The 23,099-nt window shown below is 46.9% G+C and overlaps 1 protein-coding gene across 1 annotated transcript in view; it reads right to left on the bottom strand.

Annotated features, from left to right (window-relative positions):
• Positions 1 to 23,099, bottom strand: part of CACNA1I (calcium voltage-gated channel subunit alpha1 I) — a 156,796-nt gene that overhangs the window by 20,651 nt on the left and 113,046 nt on the right. The window contains exons 8-22 of the mRNA XM_061988955.1: positions 22,334 to 22,640; positions 20,547 to 20,950; positions 13,124 to 13,275; positions 12,363 to 12,548; positions 11,692 to 11,809; positions 11,099 to 11,254; positions 10,561 to 10,651; positions 8,499 to 8,701; positions 6,155 to 6,571; positions 5,160 to 5,260; positions 4,016 to 4,139; positions 2,847 to 2,915; positions 1,885 to 2,069; positions 1,416 to 1,542; positions 217 to 342 (exon numbers count right to left, since the gene is read on the bottom strand). Coding sequence (XP_061844939.1) covers positions 217 to 342; positions 1,416 to 1,542; positions 1,885 to 2,069; positions 2,847 to 2,915; positions 4,016 to 4,139; positions 5,160 to 5,260; positions 6,155 to 6,571; positions 8,499 to 8,701; positions 10,561 to 10,651; positions 11,099 to 11,254; positions 11,692 to 11,809; positions 12,363 to 12,548; positions 13,124 to 13,275; positions 20,547 to 20,950; positions 22,334 to 22,640 — 2,766 coding nt within the window. The remainder of the gene's footprint in view (positions 1 to 216; positions 343 to 1,415; positions 1,543 to 1,884; positions 2,070 to 2,846; positions 2,916 to 4,015; positions 4,140 to 5,159; positions 5,261 to 6,154; positions 6,572 to 8,498; positions 8,702 to 10,560; positions 10,652 to 11,098; positions 11,255 to 11,691; positions 11,810 to 12,362; positions 12,549 to 13,123; positions 13,276 to 20,546; positions 20,951 to 22,333; positions 22,641 to 23,099) is intronic.

Here is a 23,099-nt window from a genome sequence, read left to right as displayed (position 1 = left end):
GTTCACAGGGCCAGGACAAAGGCTGGACTCAATAATCTTAAAGGCCTCTTCCAGCCGAAATGATTCTATGATTAGCTGTGTCAAGTAACTACCCTTTCTGGACCGGGGATCAGGCTTTCCAGGCACTGTGTCTGTGGCCTGGAGATGGGTACGTATAGGAGGAGACAAATTCTGTCCTGGATTCTCATCAGAGACAGGAGCAGTGGGCACACTCACCTGTCCCAGGTTGTCAAAGTTATACTTGTGGTGAACCCACTTGTAGTTGGCAGCCACACAGTCAGACCTGTTGGTGATGTTCCTGATGTCAACTCCCAGGCAGTGGTAGAACTTGCCCTTAAAGAGCTGCAGGAGGCAAGAGACCTCATCAGCCCCTTTTCCCATAGCATTCCCCATGCTCGCTGGGATGTGCAGAAGCTCTCAAGACGGTAGGTGGACTGCAGGGCCGCTAGCCAAGTGGATCATGACAGCTAGAGAGGACCACCAACGCAATACAGAGCCACCCTCGTAAACCCACACCTGGCTTTTCAGCCTCCTCCATTGTCCCAGGCCAGTGGCAAATCGTCTTGACCATCTGACAGCCTTTGGGGAAGCCTTTGTAGGTACCACCATCCCAAAAGGAAAAAAAAATCTTCTATTAATTCCCCAACAGTAACCTCCCCTCTCTGCTTCCCAGCTCCTGAGAGAGCTGATGGGAAACGCAGATCTTATCTGAGAGTAAAGAACCAGAAAAAAACCCCACCCCCTGCATCTCAGATACTTTCTTTCACAAAGCAGCACTGCACCGCTGTGGCTCACAGAGCCCAGGGCTCCTTTCCCCATATGGAAGGTACTGGATTGTGCATTTGTACAGATGCATCAGAGCAGACTAAGTATAGCGCATTCCCTGAGATGGAAGTAACGCCCACGCCCTTGCTCTTCTGCAATGCAACAGCCGAAAATAAAGAGGATTAAATAAAAAAATAAAAGAAGGTTGTGGGTGGATTTAGGGCTCAGAGAGAGGGGGAGAAACAGAGCTTGAGTGGAGGCAGGGTTTGTGCAAGTAGGCGCTGAGCTGCTCGCCCTTGAGGTGTGACTTGGACGCGACCAGCGAGCCCTGTGCTATGCCAGCCCTGGGCTCTCCCTGTACGGCTGACCCAAAACTCGACCTCGCTTCTGACAAGTGTGAGAATTAATTCTTGTCTTGCACATTCAGCAATGCTTGCACTCATTGAGCACCTGCCTGTCCTTGCCAAAGGCTGCAAGGACGTAGAAGTGAGAGACAGACAGGTCACAGAAGAGGGAATGTGCAGAAAACCTCTGGCTTGCCTGTCCCTCCTGCTCTGCTTGCTTCCCTGTGCCTGTTGCAATAGCTGGGGGTGCAGGTACCCATATAGGGGTGGGGGCATGAGGCTATTTGATGGGCAGTAAAAACCTACCTGCACACCCAGGATGCCAAAGATGATGAAGAAAGCACAGCAGATGAGGACTATGTTTCCTATGGGCTTTAGGGAAGAAATGAGTGTCTCCACCACCAGCTTCAGGCCAGGGGCTCGGCTGATGACCCTGGAAGGGAAAGAATGGAAGGGGTGACAGGGAGAGAGCAGAGATGCTTGGCCTAAGCTAAGCATTTTCAGCAGCAGCAAACACCTGCATTCCCTGTGCAATGAATCATCCAAGGGAATCACTCTCCCGTGAACCAAAAAGCCTCTTCTGTCCTATGAGTTGACTGTCTGATGAGGTACATCCAGGGCCAGAGCCACATGGCTAATGGGAATCTCTTTGCATCTTAAGGCTTGTCAAAGACCACATTTTGCCTGGCACAGGGGGATCTGACTCTAAGATCTTTCCTCGCTGGGGAGGGGCAGTGGGAAAAGATGACCAAGCAGGGCTCAGTGAGGCTCTGACCGGAGGGGACGTAAGGTGCGCAGCAGCCGGAGGACTCGCAGCACCCCCAGGATTTTGGCACCACCAGCAGAGGCCACTGAGACCACAATGTCAATGAGGGACACGAAGACCAAGAAGCCATCCAAGATGTTCCAGCTGCTGCGGAGATAAGCCTGATCCCCAAAATACAGGCCTAGAGAGACCACCTGCAAAAGAAGGGAGAGGAGAAAGGGTTAAATGGCTCCTCTCCATGCTGCCTGGTAGAAGGCAGCTGTAGAGAGAGGTGGAGAATGAAAACAGTTATCAAGTCCATGTGACACTGTGCCACTATCTCATCATGTTTCCTTTCAACTGGAAGGCTGTGAAGGCAAATGTCTTTGGGGAAAGTGGTGGCACATAACTTCAAAAATAACATGGCCATAGTGTCTTCCCACCTTTCTTCTGCTTCTCTGCACAATAGGAGACTGTAGGGAACAGGCAGGAAACTTTCCTTGCCATACCACAGACCTGGGACAAGTCTCTCAGTCCAGAGATCACTTGAGAGGTAAAATCAAGCAGCAGATCCCATACTATGGCTCTTAAGGGGGAGGTTTGATCCGTATCAGTTCTCAGTACCCAGCAGGTGCTACAGAAATTGCTGACCTTGGGAAGAGCTGAACACCCTGCAAATGATGGCCATAAATCATATACAAATTATTGTTTCCCTCATTCTTGCTCCAGGAGATAGAGAATGTATATTTGGCATCATTACAAAACCCATATGTGAAGGCCAGATATTGCTGCTCGATACTAAGATCCCTTTGGATTTAAACCCTAGGATAAATATCTCCTCCACACCTCAACCACGGGCCTTTACTAAGGTAGAGAGAATGACTGGTGCTCAGAAAACGTAAAGAGATTTTAGAAGGGTGCTGAGCAAACGTGAATCATGTTGTCCTTGACACCGGGAAAAGGCTTTCAGCTCTTTGTCTCCAGTAACTTACCTTCAGTGTCATCTCAGCTACAAAAATTGCTGTGAAAATGTAGTTGGACACAGTAAGAAATATTCTCTCCTAGAAAAAACAGAGAAAGGCCTTAAATATATTTTTACCTTTTATTTGTTACTCTTTCAGGCTCCTCTAATGAACTTGGTATCTTTTGCTTTCCTGTGAAGGGTCTGAAAGTTGAGGAAATCAGGGAAGTGCCCTTGGCAAAAGCCAGTGCTGGGTAGCTGTTTGTTAGCTCAATACACTTTGGCTCAGCCCTGTGACACAGCTGGGACAGGATTCTGTGCAACTTTGCAAGAGCACAGTGGATGAGATTTGCAATGCTTCCTGCAAATCTGGTTTCAAGGTGCTCTACGCCCTGTTCTAACAGTGCTGTTCACTCCTGACCTGCTGCACTTATCAGGGACTCCTTCCCAAAGGGCTGCTGAGCTCTGACGACTAGATTACGTCCAATGATAGAACAAGGGGCAATGGGTATAAGCTGGAACATAAGAGGTTTCAAAGAAATACAAGGAAAAATTTCATCTCTGTTCAGGTGAGGGAGCACTGGCATAGGCTGCCCAGGTGGGTTGTGGAGTCTCCTTCTCTGGGGCCATGCAAAAACTACCTTGACGAGTTCCTGTGTGACCTACTCTAGGTGGTCCTGCTGTCGCAGGGGGGTTGGACTAGATCATCTTTCAAGATCCCTTCCAATCCTTAAGATTCTGTGATTCTGTGCAGCAGAGCCTGGGGGTCAGCTAAGGCAGATACACAGGAAAAAAACCATTTCACTAGTCAGCTTGAGCCACCTCCAAGATGGCTCAAAAGCAGCATTCATGAATGATGACATGTCATTCCTAGACAATGGAAGTTATTTCTGTCTGTTACTTCCCAGTCCCTGTCCCTTTTGACAATCATGTCTTATCTGCAGGTGCCTGTGGGACTCTCTTACTTTCAAAAAGGGAGGGAACTAGTGTTACTGCATTATAAAGTGGGTTGCCCCATCATAACACCCTGCAGGGGAAACACACACTATGTGAATTACTAGTACTTGGGCATTTGAATAGACGAGTGGGAGCCGGTGTTCAATGCTGAAGTTCTTCCAGAGGTCATTTCAGTGCCAGGAACACTTATAAACCTCCGTCAGAGGTTGTGCTAAAAAGCAGGTGGGAGGAAATAGTGCTCACCGTGCTCCTGTGTTCAATCTGTGGTCTCTCCAGGGCAATGGTGATGCAGTTCAGGAAGATGAAGGCCAGCACAACATAGTCAAAGAGCTTGTGAGCAATGATGGTTTGGCAGAGGAGGCGAAACCTGCAAGAGAATTCCAGTAGGTACCTTTGCCTTGAGCAGAGCAAGGTTAAGACCTATGAGAACAGGGAATTGAGAAGTCTGGCCAAAACTGAGTTCTGCTGTAGCAGCTTTCCTGTCACTGATACTGACATCTCTTGTCATGTCAATATGTCTGAGCAGCCCACAGTCACATAGGAAGTCTGGGGCTGAGCAAGGGCAGAGCAAGGAGCTGAACCTTTGTCCGTTGCCTCAGTGGTTTCCTAATCACTATGGCTTTGTGCTCTTCTCTTGCCCTGTAGAAAAGAGACTGAGTTTCAGTCTTCCTCCTGAACTTTGTACCACCCCAGGGCAGAAAGCCTATGTGCTTGAAAGCTGAGAAAAGGCAGATACATTGTCAGTCATGGGGATCACACTTCCGCCTGCTCTGAAAGACACTGTGCCCACTCGTATTGGTATCACTCAGAGCAAAGACCTCATGACCTGTAACAAAACACTCTTCCTGGGTGATGTACATGGGTAAGAATACCGTTGACTGGGGTACATGGACATTTTCTCCTGGTGGGAAGATTCCATTACCAGGAAGAATTAATCCTAAATTAATTTTTTCCAGGCATGAAGAATTCTAATTTTGCCCTAAAAAGTGTGATGTGACTGCTGATAAGTTGGAACTGAAAAGGAAATGGAGAGAATATTCTGGTACCAGGGGGAGGAAATATCAGTACGATGAGGTCATTAGGAATATTTTCCTTCTCTGTTTTTGGGTTAATGTTAGAATTCCCTGCCTTGCTTTGCTATAAATATTTATGATTACACGAAAGAAAAATGAGATGCTCCAAAGGGAGGGAAAATCAAAATAGCTATTTAGGATTCTCATTCTCCCTTTCATCTCCAGAATCAAAGGATAGAAATGCTGTAGAAGGGGAGATGGAGGAGACAAAACACATTCCCAGCTGATAAGCTGAAAGTTGTAACCTAACATGCAGCACAGCAACAGAACGTGCCTCATCCTCTCAACCTTCTCATGGCAAAAACTCCACAAACCTGTTTTGTGGAGAGAAGAGGTATATGGACCAGTCTTCCCGTAATTCACACCAGTCTGGCTTATAGACTTCCATCATCTTCCGGATTCGAAAGCACAGGCTCTGGAGGGATGCAGCAGAAGTCAGTGCCACTGGTTACCTTCCCAATTGCCTCAGCATTGTACTCTTCCTTTCACATCTGACCCCAAAACACCACTACTTGGAATTTGCCAGGTGTGCTACCTGTCTTTCTTTTAAGTCCACAAATGAAGAAATTAACTCAAAGAGTAACAAGCCATGGAGAAGGTGTTAGGAGCTGCTTTGCTAGGGCCTGTTTACCTATGGGCATCTGCTTTCCTCCTCAAACTACAAATAAAACTGATGGTGTCCTTTCTAGAGCAGGGTGTGTCTGTGATGCCTTCTGAGCTGTTGGAGTGGCTCTGTTACATGAGGATAGTGTTTCCTCACTAACTCAGCTAAACAAGAGGCCAAAACATGAAGGCCTTCTGTTAGCACTGGGGCTTGGAAGTGATTTCATTTCAAACACCGTATATGTCTGGTCAAATCTCTACTGACCTGCCCTCCACTTTTTCCACCCTTTGAACTGCTCACAGATTGGGCATTGCAGTCTCCCAGGTTAGCACCACAAAACTCACTTGGCCTTGTTTCTTGTGCTTGTGCTTTCTGAACTGCTGTCGTTCCTTTCCCATGCAAAGTTCTTGCTGACCTGTCCTTGCCTGTAGAAATCACTGGCTGCACTGCTCTGAAATAACAGCTGCTGAATGGCCACACATCACGTGCCTCACATCTGCCTTCCTCCCACCATCCACCTGTGTGCGACTGCCTTGCAGGCAGTCTGACAGTGTGGTTTGAGCTTGCCTGGGTCTAGAAGGTCCCGTCTGCATTCAGTGTTGTTCTCCAGCTCTACTTTAAGCACCTTCACAAGCTCTCCCATTCATGCGGCAAGGAGACTGAAACTTGAGGATGGATTTAGGATTCCCTCCACTAAGTACTCACATAATCTATCTCTTCATCATCCTCTCCCCGCTCCTTGCGGTTGTCCATCTTTGGGAAGATCTCCTTGGCAATCGTGGGCATTTTGCCATTGCAGTCTTGATGCTCGCTGGCCCCGGATGCTGCTCCCAGCTTACAGGTCACTCTGTGGCCAGATGGGACCGAGGCCAACTCCAGCAGGTCACAGGAGCCTTTGTTGTCCAGGGAGAGTGTCCGGCGGTGATGAAACACCCTTCTTGCCCCATCAGGCTCCCCATCTGCCTCCTTGTGCCTTTCCCCAGACAGGAGGGACTCGTGCTCAGCAGACGGAGGTTTGTGCTTCAGGCTGTGTCCCCGGGCCAGGCTGTTCCAGCTGGAGCGGCGGCTGCCCCAGGCTCCACTGCGGCCCCAGGCACCATAGTGAGAACTGCGGGAGCTGGACTGCAAGAGAGAAGGATGGGGACTCAGAGACTCTGGGCACAAAGGAGGAGTATGGTCCTGTTTCAGATCACAGACTTCTCCCTGGGCCCCTAAGCCACAACATTGTCATTTTTCAGCCACTGAGGAAGTTGTATGGTGAGAATTTAGCAGCAATCTCTGCAAATCTGACCATAATTTGATAATGAGTTAGCAATGCTGCTGGCTGTGATTACTTTACAACAACATCTGCGTGCAAAGCACTTATGGGGAAAGTAAAGCCAAAGGTCAGGTGCCCGATGTTGTTACTTACACCAGCAAAGAGTAAAACTCACCAAAAATCTGATTGGCGGCTTTTTACACTGCCCTGGGGTAAAGGATAACAACAAGGTGGATGGATAATCTGAAACATCATCTTCCAGTACGCTCTTGGTAAAAGGAAGAAATGAGAGAAGCAGACTTGTTGGTTAGCCTAGTTGAACCATATGAGCAACTTGTCATGTAGTACGTGGCTGCCAGCTGTTCCTGTTTACAGGGCCATGAACTTTTCCAGCACTGATGCATCCCCTCAAAACCATGTGTGTCAGTTGGTAGAAAGCCCAGAAGCTGATATTACAAGGCAGACAGGTCTGAGATGCATAGGCTGGACAGTCACCAGTGCCTGGAGCAGTGTTAAGCAGCAGTAAGATCTGCTATGGAGAGCTCCAAGTCATTATTTCTCTCTTCAGAGTTACAAAAGCTTCCAGAGAAAAGTCATCCGTTATGGAACTTGGCAGTTCTGGCATCACCCAGATGTTCCTATGCATTTAACTCAGGGCATCATTTTCTGCCCAGTGTTATTGGAAAACAAGTAAAGTGCAAGGGGACAAAACATGTTTCACTCTAAAAGGGTGTAGTGGTTTTGCTTGGGCCAGGTTTTGGTAGCATGGGGGCTACAGGGGTGGATCCTTTAAACAAAGACTTGCCAAGAGCTTCCTCTGTAGCAAATAGGGTCAATGCCAGTCAATTCTAAGATGGACTCACAGTTCACCAAGGCCAAGACAATTAATGGTTGAGGTAACGTCTCTGTGAACAACGTATTTGAAAAGAGGAAGAAGTTGTTGTGCAGTTACTAAACTGCAGCAGCAACAGGGAGTGAGAATGTGAGAACATCTCCACAGACACCAAGGTCAGTAGAGGAGGAGGGGGAGGAGGGTGCTTAGGCCCTGAAAGAAAGACTTCCCTGTGACCTGTGGTGAGGACCATGGTGAGGCAGCTGTGCCCCTGAAGTCCATGAAGGTCACTGGGTGAGGAGGCCTTCCCCTGAGAAGAAGCGGCAGCAAAGTCCATCTGTAATGAACTGACTGCAACTCCCATTCCCTGCACTGCTGATGGGGCAGGAAGGAGAGTCATGGGAAGAGGGAGAGGTGTGGAGGGACGTGTTTTAAGATTTGGTTTTATTTCTCATCTCCCTATTCTGACGGTTCATTTAACAAATCAAACCTACTCTCCCCAAGTTGAGTCTGTTTTGCTCGTGACGCTAATTGCTGAGCGATCTCCCTGTCCTTGTCTCAACTCACAAATCTCTTGTTATATTTCTCCCTCTCCTGTCCAGTTTAGGAGGGGGAGTGATAGAACAACTTGGTGGGCGCCTGGCACCCATCCAGGGCCAAAGGGAAACTCTGTTTCCTTGATGTTCCCCCTCTCCCACCAGAAGAATATAAAATATCTGAATCCCACACTCAGTGGAATATAGATCAGTAATCTGGAAATAGACTTCAATAATCTGGAAATTTAGAAAAATAATGTGAACTGACCTGGCTTCCTAAAGACAGGCGATGTGCTTGTGTTGGAAGAAGTCTACAGCAGCAGTGCGATCCACCACAGCAATCCCCAGATGATGTCAGAAGGACAAGAGAGTCCTTGGACCTCAACAGAAGTGTATGACACACATTTCTACTCACTCACTCACCAAGGATCGCTGGTCGTAGGTCACTCTCCCCAGGGACATCACGCTGCTCTTCCGGGAGCCAACAGCAACACGGATCTGGTCAGGCTGCAGGGAGTTACGAGAGGAGTTGGTGATTCCCCCAGCAGCCACTGGTGGGTTGGAAGAGGGCAAGGATGGGTCCAAGTGTCCATTAGGTGTCACAGGAATTGCACAGAGCTTGGGATCTGAGCGGAAAGATGCAGAAAGAAGAAAGAGAAAAGAAGGCGGGTTCCTCACTATTCAGTGACTGTTTCAATGTCTAAGCTGTTTAGCATGTTAGCAATAGCTAACAGAATATTAGCTGTTTAGCAACAATCAACATAAATTCATTCTGATGTAGGGTATTATGGCAAAAGCAGTGGAAGCTAGGAAGGCTTTGAAGTATTCTTCTGAGTCTCCAAAACTGACAGGAGTTCTCCTTGGGGCCAGGAAGACAAGCAGAGTGCTGGTCAGGCAGACTCAGGCTGACAGACAGAGCAAGAAGCTGAGCCCTGGCAGCAAGGGGAGGAGAGTGTGCTTCTGCATGCCAAGAGCAGACACTTGCATCTTCAGGTCTGAACAAATACCACCAACTGTCAGACTGGCTATTTACAGTAGTTATGCTAAGACATTGGGGAAGAGACTCACAGCCATCCATGTATTGGGGTCACCTTTAAATTCCTGCAATCATATTCTTCATCTCAGTCTATCCCACTACACTGGGTTTCTTCAAATGACTGATCCTTGACCTCAAAGATCCAGGACACCTTCAAGGGGCATGTTAGGTGCTGTAGACGACCATCAGCATTTGTTGAGATGGATGGAGAGGATGGGATACTGGATTTTAATGCCTGAAAGGACTGGAACAATCATTTTTTTCTGACCTATTGCATAATGAAGGTCACACATTGCTGCCTGCGTGCAGTGTGAGTGCACCAACAGGCTCTGTAAGCTCTTGCCCATCTGCCCTCCTAGGGGTCTGGCTGCCTACATTCACGGTAAGCTTTGATATGGTGCAGTCATGTAACCCAGGATCAGACTGTTAAGTTGCAGGGAAGAGTTGTGACAAGACAATACTGAAGCCCCTGCTCCTTGCTATGGGAGATGTATATAAGCTCAGACCTGTGCCGGTGGTCCTTGTCTGGGTTACGCTATGAGTATGATTGTGCCTGTCCCTGCACCCTGCTGATCCTGATCTTGTCATGCTAAGCAGACTTCTTAGTTTGACCTCAGGCTTGCCTGAACACTGTGGACATGCCTGACAACCACTGAACCATTGGCTGACCCTGGCTAGTTTAAACAGACCTGCCCTGTTCACCTTGTGCAAGTCCTTTGTTACTGTGGTTCCTGCCCTCCTGCCTGGCTGTCCCTCCTCCTCAGCTCCTGATTCCCCATCCTTTGTGGAACAAGTTGCTCTTGCAGTCTTCAAGGAAAGATTTCCAGGGGTGGAGACCTTACCCAGCAGTTTGTAGGCAGACTGTTCCAACAGTTAATTATCTTTCCTTTAAAATATGTGACTTTTTGCAGTCTGAAATTGTCTATCTTAGGCTTCCAACCTTTACAATCTCATTATGCTTTTTTCTGCTCAATTAAAGAGCCACCTACCATTAGAAATCCCTCCTTATGCTCGGTACTTACAGAATGTGTGATCAAGTCACTTCTCTGGTTTCTCTAAGCTTCATTAGCCTCTCGCTATGAGGCAAGACTTTCAGATTTGTCCAAGTCTTTTTTAATGTGTTAGCATTCCCTATCCAAAAGTAGGTCCCAGAATTGAACAGTGTTCCTGAAATGGTGCCCCTGAAGCTAGGCAGAGACAGTTTCACTTCTCACTCCAAGTTACCATTCTGTAGGTCATTCAAGAACTGCTCTCCTTAGCTGGCAGCTTCGTCAGGATGCCAACAAGGCTCTGATTTTCCACATCGCACCACAAACTAGCACAAAGTTCAAAATGAAAACTGTTAAGTGCTTGGAGATGGGAGGGAATTTTCTGCACAGTTTCAGGTTTCAAGTTTCTCACTAAACAGCAATATGAAAAGAGCAAATGAGGCTGGCTGAACTATTTTACCTGAGCCTTCCTGGATCTCTTGGAACTGATCTAACTCCTCCATGTTTGATGAACTCTGATCTTCATCTGAATATGACCGGTTGGCATCACCCTGAAACACACAAATTTAGAATTTGGGAACTCGTAAACAGCAAAGAGCATTTGTTCTTGTTTTTTATTGCTGGAACAACAGCCAAATCCTCCTTGTCAGCCAGTCATCAGTGTGATCATTGGAAAGAGCTTCGTGTGACCTGGGATGGCTGACATACTGTGTTCTTGCTTTTGGAGGGGCAAATGACTCACACTAGTAGGGAAGAGTCTGTTGCACTGGATGGAAATTATGAACTCCCTTTCCAGAGAGCTTTTCTTTCTACTTTCAAGAATTAATACTGGGGTTTGGGGGGGGGTTGTTGTTTGTTGGTTTTTGTTTTGGTTTGTTTTATGAAGCCCACCTTAAACTTACCAATGGAAAAGAAAGAGGTGTGATACTCCATGCCTCAAAGGACCCCTTTTTAGCACCTCTATTGCTCCTCCTGATGAGGCTTCAGTGGCAACTCACCTCAGCCTGAAACCCCTCCACGAGAATGGCAACCAGCAGATTGAAGAGCACGTAATTGCCAAACGTCATGAGAGCCACAAAGTAGAGGGATGCCCATGGCGACGTGGAGGCCATGCCATTATAGAGCACAACATTCCAGTCCTCCTGAGTTAGGATCTGCAACCAGGAGCAGAGGCCACATAAACATGAAGGAAGAACATGAAAGGGACTCTCAGAAAAGGACAGTGAAAGGATAAACATCAGGATTGCATCAGGCCTCTTAACTTCCACTGCCAACCATCACTGCCCAGCTGTGGTATTGCGCTGATAACATGAGCTGAGCAAGAAGAACCAAGAGAGACCATGACAGCAGTCAGGTGTTGAGGTGACAGTGTTAAACAACAGAGCTGCCACAACAGGAGTGACCTTTGCAAACTGTTTTCTAGGAAGAAGCATCCCTGTCTGAGAGGTTCACCAGTTGTTTGGTTACACCACGCAATTTTTCTTCCTTCAAATATCACATGACGAGTGCAACGCTCCACAATGAGAAAAAGCACCTCCTGATTTTCTCTTCCCTTGCTCTGGCCTACTTGGAGAGAACAAAGTGGGTTCACCTGGAACACGGTGACGATGGCCCACAGCAGCGAGTCAAAATTCTTCCGGTCAGGAACCGTATCTCCCGTGTCTGTCCTGAGGCTGAATTTGCAACCAAAGATGTGCATTCCCAGGATGCTGTTGGGGCAAGAAGTGGAGATGGTGACAAACATAAATATCCCTGGCACCATAATGATCTCATCAGAGTCGTTCTATTTTTCTCCAAACAATCTAATGTAAAACCACAGGAGCAAAGGGGCAGAAAAATACAGCCAAACCACTATGACCAATCCATGAAGAAGGAGCTGCATATTGCACCCCTACAGCTGACCAAAAAACCTTGCTTTCCATCTGTACTGCGCCAGAGCTCAGGTATTGCCTCCAATCTCTCTTTCAGATCTCTCTGCATCATTCTTTGCTCTCATTTTTATTTATCTCCCTACCACTGCATCCACAGGATGGATTTACAAGCTTTCTTGGTTACTTTTCACTGCCCTTCTGCCAGAGTCAGCCTCCAGACTGAGCTGTTCCTGCAGCCAGTGTTGATTACCCAGAGACTTCACCTATCCAGTACTGCCTGAGCCTAGAGCAATGGGCAAGACAAGTCATGCAATCATTCTCTGAAACTGCTGTTCACAGAGCCATGCAGCACCTCTTCAAAATACTGTGAGGCAACTTACTGCTTCCTCACCTGAATATAAAGATGAAGAGCATGAGGAGCATGCAGAAAGTGGCTACGTTGTCCATAGTCTTCATCAGCACCACGAGCTGGCGGCGCAGGGCGGGCATGAAACGCACCAGCTTCAGTACCCGCAGGAGACGGAACGTCCTCAGCACAGAGAGGCCCCCATCAGCCTGGCCGATGATTTCCCAGATGCTGTGTCCCAGAGAGGCACAGGGAGTATGAGGGACAAAATGAAAGACAAGTGAACAAACAGAAAAGAGAGAGACGGAGGAATAACGATGCTAATCCCAAGTTTTCACCTCTGCATTGGCAGCTAGTATAAAGGAGTGAGAGAGAAAATCTGTTTGAGCAAGATATAATTAGAAGTATATGCTATAGGCTTATACTTATGTGTAGAAAGCTGCATTTCTCCCTTAAGAACATGAACGTGGTACTGTACATTGCAGGAATAAGGAGAGGATTGCAGCATTTAAATCCAGCAAGACAACTTCCTCTATCACACATTAAACCTCTGTAGCATCCTTAATTTTTGCATAATTAAAATACTTCACAGCTAAGATTTGTTGTGGACTTCCAAGGCAATTTGCAATTGGGTCACCAAGAGTTGCAGAAAGACATCTTGGTCTCCCAATCCTTGGCCTTTTGCATCAGCTCAGCTCCTCCTAGTAGAGCTGCTAAATCCTTTTTGAAAAGGCATATGAAAATGTGCAAGCTCTGTGGCACTCTTTTCTAAGTGTATTTCAGTTGACCCCCAAGGCCCTTGTCACCTGATGATGACGATGATACTGTCAAAGATGTTGTAGGGGTTGCGGAGGTAATCAAAGAGACCAAAAGCAGCGAGTTTCAGGATCATCTCCAGGGCAAACATGCTTGTAAAAACAACGTTGCTGATCTCCAAGATGTTGGTCAATTCTTCTGGCTGGAGAGAAGGTAAATTCAGAGAGTCAGAACTGAAAGAGCTCTGAAATCACGGGAAGTACAGCACCAGCATTTCTAAGGGAAATGTTTTGTAGGGAGCTGCAAAGCTCCTATGGGTGAGATGAGAGTGGATCTGGATGGAACCACTTGCACTGCAGTTCCTTTGCACATTTACTACCTTCATCATAGATTATGTGCCTAATGGATTATTTACTAGATATCATCAGGAGCCCCATAGCCATTCACACAGCCAAGGCTGACCAAGTGTCTCTCATATCCCACTCCACACTCTGATCCCCTGGCTAAAGGCTGCCTTGCTCTGTGCAAAGAACATGAGCATTTTTTGAAGCAGGGCAAAAGTGGCTGATCTGTGCTCAACCCCCTTCTTCAAGGATTTCTTCCTCTGAGGTTTCCACAGGTAACTGGCACAATTTTTTGCTGAAATTCTGAAAACGGATAAGAAAACAGTTCTCCACCTTCCTCTAAACCTCACTGCAACCTTTTCCCCTCTATTTTTCAAATCCCCATTTTCCTCTCCCCCATTCTCCACCAAATCCTTGGTATGCATTGGTTTTCTGGTGTTGCCCTAGCAGCCTTTTTTAATGCCTCTGTCCTCAGAGTGGTCTCAACAATCACCTAAGCAAATATCAGACTGGCTGAATAAGACAATAGTGAGGAGGGAAACTCTGTTAACACTTATCTGTAAAGGACAGGAAGAGCAGGTGAAGTGAGAAAAATGGACAGCAAGAGGAGAAAGGAAAATGCACAAGGTGAAAACCTCCAGGAATGACACAAAATGACTGTGTTGAGAAAGAGAAAGGGAAGAAGAGGAGAAGAGGAAAAAAGGAGAAGGGGGAACAAGGAAGATAGGAAAGGGAGAGGAAAGGAAATGGGGAGGAAAGGGGGAGGAAAGGAATGGGGAAGGAAAGGGGGAGGAAAGGAAAGGAGGAAAAAGGGAAAAGGAAAAGGGAAAGGAAAGGGGAAAAGGAAAAGGAGGAAAGGAAAAGGGGGAAAAGGGGGAAGGGGGAAAAGGGGGAAGGGGGAAAAGTGAAAAAGAAATCTGAGCCAGCCTTGGGTATTTATTTTCTTTTGAATCTCTGACACATTTTTCAGCCCCTATGATACAGCCTTGTCCAGCAGAAACCAATGTGTTTATGCATATGAGAGAAAGTGTTTTAACGATTCCATCAGTGGAACAAGTCTGAGCAAATTAAATTACTCCTCCTTTTGTTTTCTAAGTTAATGATTTCTCTTCAGCATGCTCAGCCTTGGAAACTTCCTTGACAAAGACAGGAGAGGGTCTAGACCATTACTTCAGGAACAATGGAACACTGCTTCAGAGGAAGACAGAGGCTGCACTGAAGTCATTGATGAGAGATACTAGGATCTTGCCATTCCCTGTGAAATATAGGTGTTCCCTGTACTGAATTTGGGATGGACTCCTCTGCTTAAAGCACCTCTCACTCAGAGACTAGGACTGCACCAGGCCAAACAGCAAGGGCTGAGGTCTTGAACAAGGTCAGACGCATGAGAAGCTACATTTGTGTCAGCCTACGCATACTCAGACACAAAAACATAGCTGAGGAAGACTACCACAGCAATGGCAAGGTACAAAATGTTCCCAACGTGAGAGAAAAACTTCCATAAGTATAATGGGTTGTATCTGAGGCCACGCTACATAATCCATGGCCTTCAGACTCCATGAGACTGCTGGGGCAATTCACCTGGCTGTAGCATGCTGCAGGGGCTGCTATAACCTCTGCTTTGAGACTCCCAGGGACACAGATCCTCACAGGTGAACAAACGGGCTGGAAACTGCTCCTTGTATCTGTGGCTTCCCACACTCTGCTAATTTCTTGCACTCCTCATTGCAGCTTTTTAATAAAATACTCCTTTAAGATCAAAAAAGAGGAGATGGCTCAATTTTTATCCATAATTTGAATAATAAAACCGTCCTGAAAATGAGGAGGTATAAGAGTCAAGAGAGAGAAAAAAATGAGAAAGTGCACATGGGAGGGGAGAGATGAAGATTACTTCATGGAGGGCCAGGCAGTAACTGCACTTACTGGAAACATAAGGGCCATATGCTGAATAGGGGTGTCAATTCCAGCCTGAATCAAATGATTGTGTCAGTGAGAATGAACAATGTAAAAAAGCGACAGGCTATGATGGCAGATTATCCCCCTCCTGCTGTCCTGTTCTCTCCTGTGCTGTCTTAGGGAGCAATTGACGTTTGAATAACCATGCTTCCCTCTTGCTTGTGGAAAAGGTCACCCACTCCCCTGTCTCTCCCTCCCTCCCTGACATCTGTTTCTCTAGTAGAGCCTCCACTTGTTAATCTTTTTCTAATAGGCCATCAATCAGCTCCAGCAAAGCATCCTTCCTACACAGAGGGGCAGGAAAAGGAAGGAGAGGATGGGCAGAGAGAAAGGCAATGAACTAACAGTCAAAAAACCAAAGCTGGGAAAAAAAAACCCCCAACCCAGTAAGGTAAACTCACTGTCAACGACAATAAGTAGCGGAATGAAATGGAGTAGGAGAAAAGTAAACTCTGGGGAAAGAATTGCAATACAAAAGGAATTAACTTGGTTTAAAAAAAACCCAACATACTGAGAGGAGACAGGTGGAGAGGTACACTCTCTGGCTAAAGGCAGATCTTGCATTGCAGCTGCTTCTGGATATTTGGCAGAGTGCAAAAGCCATCAGGTGGGAGCCAGGGCTGTGTCCTGCGTGGGTATGCCCTCACAGCTAGGGCAGTGTGGCTATAAGTGACAGTGGACAAGGCTGGTGGCTGGGACACAGCTGGCACAGGGGACTCTCTCTGGCCAGGGAAGCATGAGCTTGATTAAGGAGGCAAGCAAAGAGAGAAAAAGTAATTCTCTCTTTTTCTTCCTATCAATACATGGGATCCCCAACACAATGGATGTGTCACCTCCCAGTAGCAAGACATCCCAAGGTTCTCACTGACACCACTCAGGCATTTATCATCAAAACCATTAGCAAGGCCTCCTCCTCCCCGGCCACCCAGTTCTACCCAGAAACTGTAAACTGAAGTATCCACAAACAGAAGCCTGAACTCAAGGTTATTTTGGTCCAAGCTAAACCAGGGAATGCCAAAATCTCCCCACAAATAGTCTGCCACACTGCCAAGCCAGGATAGACTGGTTTACCCATCACGATTCAATGAAATACCAACAGTGAAACGTCCAATTCAGATCTACTTCAGGGCTCCTCCCCAGTGATCAGAAATTAGAACTGGGACAACAGAGGGAAGTTCTGAAACTCCTGCACTACAGGAAAGATTAAGTGCATGAAGATCACCATGAAGCCCCTGTAGGAGAAGCTTCTCCTAACCAGGACTAGACTTGCAGCTAAAAACTGAAGAGCAATTGATGTGATCTATGCAGACCAGCCCTACAAAACTGTACCTGCACATCACTGCCTCTGAGGACATGAGAGAGAAATATTCCAGAGATGTCTCTCCAGCCTGTCCATTTTTACTCAGCACGCCAAAGTCACTTGAAAATAATCTAAAGAGTCATAGAAATCATCCATGGAACATACCAGCTAAATTTTACCGACTCACTACCACACAAACAGTGCAGGATTTTGTGATGTTTTGTTATAGCCTAGTTTTACAGGATTGAAGTAATGTAGTTTCATCTATCACCCCAGGGAGACTGTTACATCATTTGCTAAATGTCAGTATGACGAGCTGGCTTGGACATTTGCTGAGTGTTTCTGACAAGCAGCAAATAATAAAAAGAAAAGTAATAACTGTAAAATTTGAACCTGTGGATGCAATAAATGCTGCTACAAAGGGCTAAAGGATACGAAGGTACTGATCACTAGGGCTGGTCTAGTTAGGGATCATCTCCTGATCCACACAGACAGACCTCGGGAAGTATTCATCTCATGTATGAAGGAATACTGTAAATAAGTGCTGGAAAAGATAAATCAAGTTACTCATCGTTTGTCTCATTGACTAGTAATGGCAAAGAAGCTTGAGTTCAATCAGCCATTCAAGAAACACATGAGAAAGGCAGGCTGGGACATTCAGCTGGGACCAGCCTTTCGTACCCATGCTGAGTAAGGGAGAAAAGTGAGCAGCACCAGACCCTCTGTGAATGTTAAGAAACGTAAGCCTCTTAAAAGGATCCTTCTGGACAGCCACAAGCATCTAATATCTTGATTTTCTACACAGGATTTTAAAAATAGGCATTTTCAAGTAGAAGCAGATCTGAAGAACTGCAAAAACTATTTCCAGCAGGACAAAGCTTGAAATGATGGATTTTGGCTTGTGTGATGTCCCAGCAATATCTGAAGGCCTAATACTGAGGATATTACACGGTGTAACGCACTCTGATGGATTTGAATAAACTTATCTATTTACAAGTGATAACCTGTGATAAGCTTAGGGATTAAAAATGACTCATAGCAGTGCAGTTTGCCCCAAAATGAGTCAATTTCCCTCACAAGAAACCTAGCGACAGAAAGCTGCCTTGGCCACACAAAGAGGACAGGACAAGGGACTGGACAGATAAGCTAAACAAAGCCAAATTCCAAGGTGATTTGGATCTAAGTAAAGTGGTTTGAGTTGCTGAGGTTGTCTCCTGGAACAAAACCACCACGAATATTAAATCTCTGAATTGTAACAAACAGATCACTTTAATTCATGCTTTTCTTTGTGTTGGCCAAGGCTCAGGAATCAAAGGAGAGACTCACACATGGGCTCTGTCCTCTAGCTTCTCGTGTTTCTGAGCCTGAATCTTGTGATGGCTCCTGTAGTCTGTCTCATCCCTTAATCTGATAGTTGCTGGGTGCTTTGGTCAGTCAGACAGCTCACCTGTGCAGAGTCCATGAACAAGTGGAGCGGTAAAGAGCTGACATGTGCTGTGAACTGCTCCCAGGACCGCCCAAACCTGTGACACCTTCACATGGCCTCCTGTCCCTCCAGAAACGTCCCCAGAGAGTGGCTAGAGCTGTGATCTCCAGTGCACCAGAAAACAAAACTTGAGAGGTTCCCTGCACACATTAGCTCTGGACCAGGAGACGCTCATATGACGAAGTAGCTTAAGCAACACAAGCTACTTCAGTCAACAGGATGGCATCACCCTGCAAATCACAGGTCTCTGTGGGCAGAGATATCATTTTGATGGATATCATACCGGGAAAAATTGTGTTTCTGTGAGGTAAAACAACAGGAAAAATAGTAAGGAAGGAACGAAAAGGAGGCAATGAAGCACCAGCCTGAGAGGTACTGATAGCACGGCTTGAGGAAAACTGAAAGAGAGAAAAGGGCAGTGCAAATGGCTGTGTGCTTTTGAATTAACTGCTGGCTGAAAAGGTTCTGAAATTCATGGTATGGTCTGAAAATATATTTTTAATCTTCTTGTGCCAGGGAAACAGGATTCAGTATGCATATTTTAAATAAACAGACTGCACCTCGTTTTTCAGTTATGATCAATTCTGCTGACATCTCTTTCTAGTAGAAACAGCATGAAGAGTCATAAGCTTTTGCTAGCTACTTATGGATAAAAAGTGATAGCATAATTTTAAGGACGTGTCATTAATAACGCGCTACTAGAAATCCCAAGGCTGCAAGCAGATCCCACTCTGCTGTGGGCTGTACAAACGCAGCAGAAGCAGCCTGGAAGGGCTTAAATCTGCACACACAATAGCCAGAACATGAGAGCGAATTCTCTACCTCCAGCTCAAATATTCTTTTGCTAAACTCTTACTTCATGCTGTCTCCAATGAACCAAAATGAACAACGGCTCTCCCTGCTTGGTGCTCACATCTTTAAAACATCAGTGGGCAGTTTTCATATTGTCCTGGGCTTCAACCCTTAGTCATCTCTCTGCTACGTGATAAATACCTTGCTCTTTTTCATCTATTTCCATGAGTCAACCCCTCCAGCCCCTACTTCATTCTCCTCTCCTCCGACCCCCCGCTAGCATTTTTCTGGTACTGAAACATCCAGTGCAGTTTTGCATTCTGGGATCAAATTAAGGTTTCCCATCCTTGTGTCAGAAAGTAGCTGGGCTTTGAAAAATGGTTTAATGCTTGGAACGTGGGTAGGCTCCAGACATCTGCGTCAAATACGGGCTCAAATGGTGTGTTGCCTGAAACAAGGAATTTATCATGATATTTCCATGCCGACACAGCACAGGACAAATCTGAGTGTCTTGCTTGCACCAGACTCACTGCCTGTCTCTTTGCTGCCTGAGACTCTATTCAGGACTAGACTTCACCTTGGCTCTAAAGCTTCAATGCAGTCAGCATCTCAGTAGTGGAGCCATCTCGTATTTTTGTGATCTGGGCAAACACATGGAGTGAATCGTGGTCACATTCAGGTTGGTGGCACAGATCTGAGGCATGGATGTACAGCATGGACTCCTTTAATGCAAAGTGCAGCAGAGCTACCAGCCAGCAATGCAGAAGCAAGGTCATAGGTGTGCTTAACACACCACAGAGTAGACACAGCTTTTGTTTCCCAGCTGTAAAATAGGGGCACACAATCCTTCTCCATCTCGCAAGTCTGTCATAAGGATAAAGTGTACTGCTGACTCAGAGCTGCCTGCAGACTATTGGCATGAAAGTCAAACCTGTGCCCACACCTGCTCTCCATGTCTGACCTATGTCTCACTTCTTGCTGATAGGGCAAAGGAAAGGCTCAAACCATCCGAGCCCCCAGAATTACTGGAGATGGGAGGTGGTGCCTTTCTTAGCCTGCTTGTACAGACTGTGCTCTGACATCTCTTAATTAAGCCAGAAAGGCTAGCAAGCTGATGGATTTGAATTGAGATGCTGGTGAAGTGCCTGTGACATCCCCAGAGGGCACATTAAATTAACCAAATAGACTAAGGATTCAGTAAGCTAATGAAGAGAGAAATGAGAGACAGAGATATAAGGAAGATGGAGGAGACAGGGGTGAAGGAGAAAGAAGCAGATGGAAAGAGAAGACAGGGTGAAAAAGAAAAACAGAGGGATGAAAGTGAACAGGGAAGAGGAAAAGAGAGGGACTGAAGGGAGGTGAGAGGAAAATACAAAAACAGTGAAAGTGATTAAGTGCAGGGATAAGGAAGAAAAGATCTTGCAAGATCCTGAGGCCTTCTCCAAATCCATGCTGGGACCATCTGTGCCGCAGCCTTGGGTCCAAATTGCTCAACCTCTACCTCCACCGAGTTGCATCAGCTGTTTAGCGAGGCCCTAACCCCAAGCAGGACTCACCAGTCCCCACTGCCCACTCCGTGCCCTAAGGTGCCTTACCTGCTCGTGGTGCTCAATGCCCATACTGATAGTGTTCACCAGGATTGCAATCATGATCCCACGGTTGAAGTACTTGCTGTCCACAATCCCTCGAAGCTTGACCCTCACTTCTCTCCACATGTCACTGCAGAGCTTCAGTCGTCCACCTTGTTCCACCTCCTCCTCCTCCTTCTCCAGCCCTGAGGCACCCTGGTCCTCCTGGCTGCCCTCTCCCTCCTCTTCACTGGCTGCCTCATCCTCCTGGCCTGAGTCAGCGCTACCCAGGACAGAGAGCCTTCGGGATGCTTCATGCTCCACCCTGTGGCATCGGGGGCAGTTGGTGGGATCAGAGGTTGCTGTCACAGCAATGGGCTCGATCAAGCTCCGAGGAGGGCAGTCAAGAGAGTTGTGCTGCTGGCAAAGCTCTGGGGAGAGAAATGAACAGGCTTAAAGGAGAAGCCTTTTAAAAATGACATCAAAACTGAGCACGCTTTTGGCTTTATAAAGGGTATCAGGGCTTTTTTAGCTGTAAGGATGATTAAACGCTGGCACATCATCTCAAGGGTGTCAGTAAAAGCCATGGCCATCGGGGGCTTTATGCTGACTGTCTGTGTCACCAAAAGGCATGGCACCATTCAGCTGCCAGTGATTAGGCTCGATGGGGGTTCACGTCCATCAGAGGAAGAACTGTATTGTCTGATGTAGGAATCACAGCATGGGGCTCAGTAACTTGTGTTAAATGGGAACTGAGGGAAAAACGATTACAAGGGCCGCTTTCGGCCAGAACTGCTGCAAGTGGGGTCCAGGAACCCACATGCTGAGCTGAACTCTCTAAATTAGGGAAGTTACGTTAGCAAAGCGTCTCAAGAAGCCAGAAAAGGTTGTGTAAGAACACTTCCTCCCGGTAGCCCATGCACTCTGAATCAGAACAGCTCTCCTGACTTCAGTGAGAAAAGTGTGTGTTCCTCGATCCTCCAGTTGGGCCTGGGTAGGACACTGGGGGAATGAAGCAATTAATTCAGTAACACAGTGTGTGATGCCTGAAGAAACTTTTTTTTTTTCAAGAGAATGAGAGACTGATTATGCAACAACGGCTGAAGGAAAATCCGCTGTTTTCCTTGTTAATGGGAGCATAACTTACGAAAGGCATCGGCAGGCAGCTAATACTAACTCTATAAAACCATTTGTACAGTCACTTTTCAGGCCAGGAATCCAATTTAAATGGTATCTCATGTCTAATTTTACACAACAGCATGTGTGCCCATCAAGAGAAATTGTCTCCATTGCCCTTGCATATCCAATTGACTTCTTCAATACTGTTCCCTTGGTGCAGGAGATCCATTATTGCAATTCTACTCCCCTCGCCTCTCTCTTGAGTCCCCACAGCAACTCAGTTTGACAGGAGAGCTACGGAGGACCTGCTGTGTCACCAAGTCCAATCCTTAGTCACGTTCTGTCATATTCCCCTAACGCTTCTCTCTCCCAAACTGCTATTGTCACCACCCTGCTATACCAGACCCGGAAACCTTCACAAGCCTCAACCTGTATCTGTAATGTTATCCCATTATGGTCTCTGGGTTTCAGACCTCAGTTTACCATGTTTCCCTGCTGGTCACCCCTGTCTCATTCCTGTTCTTGCCTCTCGCCCCCACCTCACTAGTCTGATGCACTGCTAACGGCCAACGTCAATTCTAATTCTGTGCTTTGCAGGCACAGGTCCTTTGGCAGGCTGGCCCGTGGAGGTGCTCCCAGTCACTCTCACATTCCTGCTGTTTGGCATTCCCAGCTTTTACCCACGCAATCCTTACTGTAGTGCCTCTGGCTTTTCCTGTTGCCGCCCAGCTTGGCATCGCTTGGCTCCGTGCGGCCCTGGCGCCGGCTCTGGATGGTGTTGTACAGCCCGAGGGTGCGGCGCTTGGCTTTGCGCACGATGTGGCAGACGTATTGGAATATCTCCTCGTAGCAGTCTCCTGGCTCCATGTAGCTGGCAACTGTGCTAGAGGAGAGGTACCGCGCCCTCTGCTCCTGCATCAGCTGGTGCTCCCGCTGCTTGGTCTCTGAGAACTGGGTGGCAATGACCACCAGGCAAAGGTTAATCATGAAGAAGGAGCCCACCTAGTATTAAAGGACAAGAAGGGACAGACAATGTCAGCAAGAGGAACAACATGTGGGAGGGGGACTGTAAGAGGAGAGAGGAGGGGAAAGCAGCTGGAGGCAGACAGAGGAACAGGAACAAGTTTGCATATGGAGATGGGATTTTGGAGAAAGCCAAGGCAGTGCGAGCTTCTTTCTGAGAATTCACTCGACATAATTTCCATGCAGAATTTAGAGCTCTGAACTGAAATTCAGGAAACACAAGCCTGATTTTTGGCTCTTTTGGCAGGCTTTGGGACCTTCAGCAAGTCACTTAGAAGTTACTTGCAAAGAGTTTGATGAAAATTGGACTTTTCCTTTCCCTCTCCTTTGTGTTAAACAAAAGGTGGGAGGCAGAGGACTAGTTTGGTTGCTCTTTCACTACTGGAAAAATCATGCACAGTGACTCATGGTCTTCAACTCTTGGAGAATGTGTCAGTA

Source organism: Colius striatus, chromosome 1 (genome assembly GCF_028858725.1).
Source record: "Colius striatus isolate bColStr4 chromosome 1, bColStr4.1.hap1, whole genome shotgun sequence".
NCBI classification, from domain to species: Eukaryota; Metazoa; Chordata; class Aves; order Coliiformes; family Coliidae; genus Colius; species Colius striatus.
This window is presented reverse-complemented; position numbering and strand designations above follow the sequence as displayed.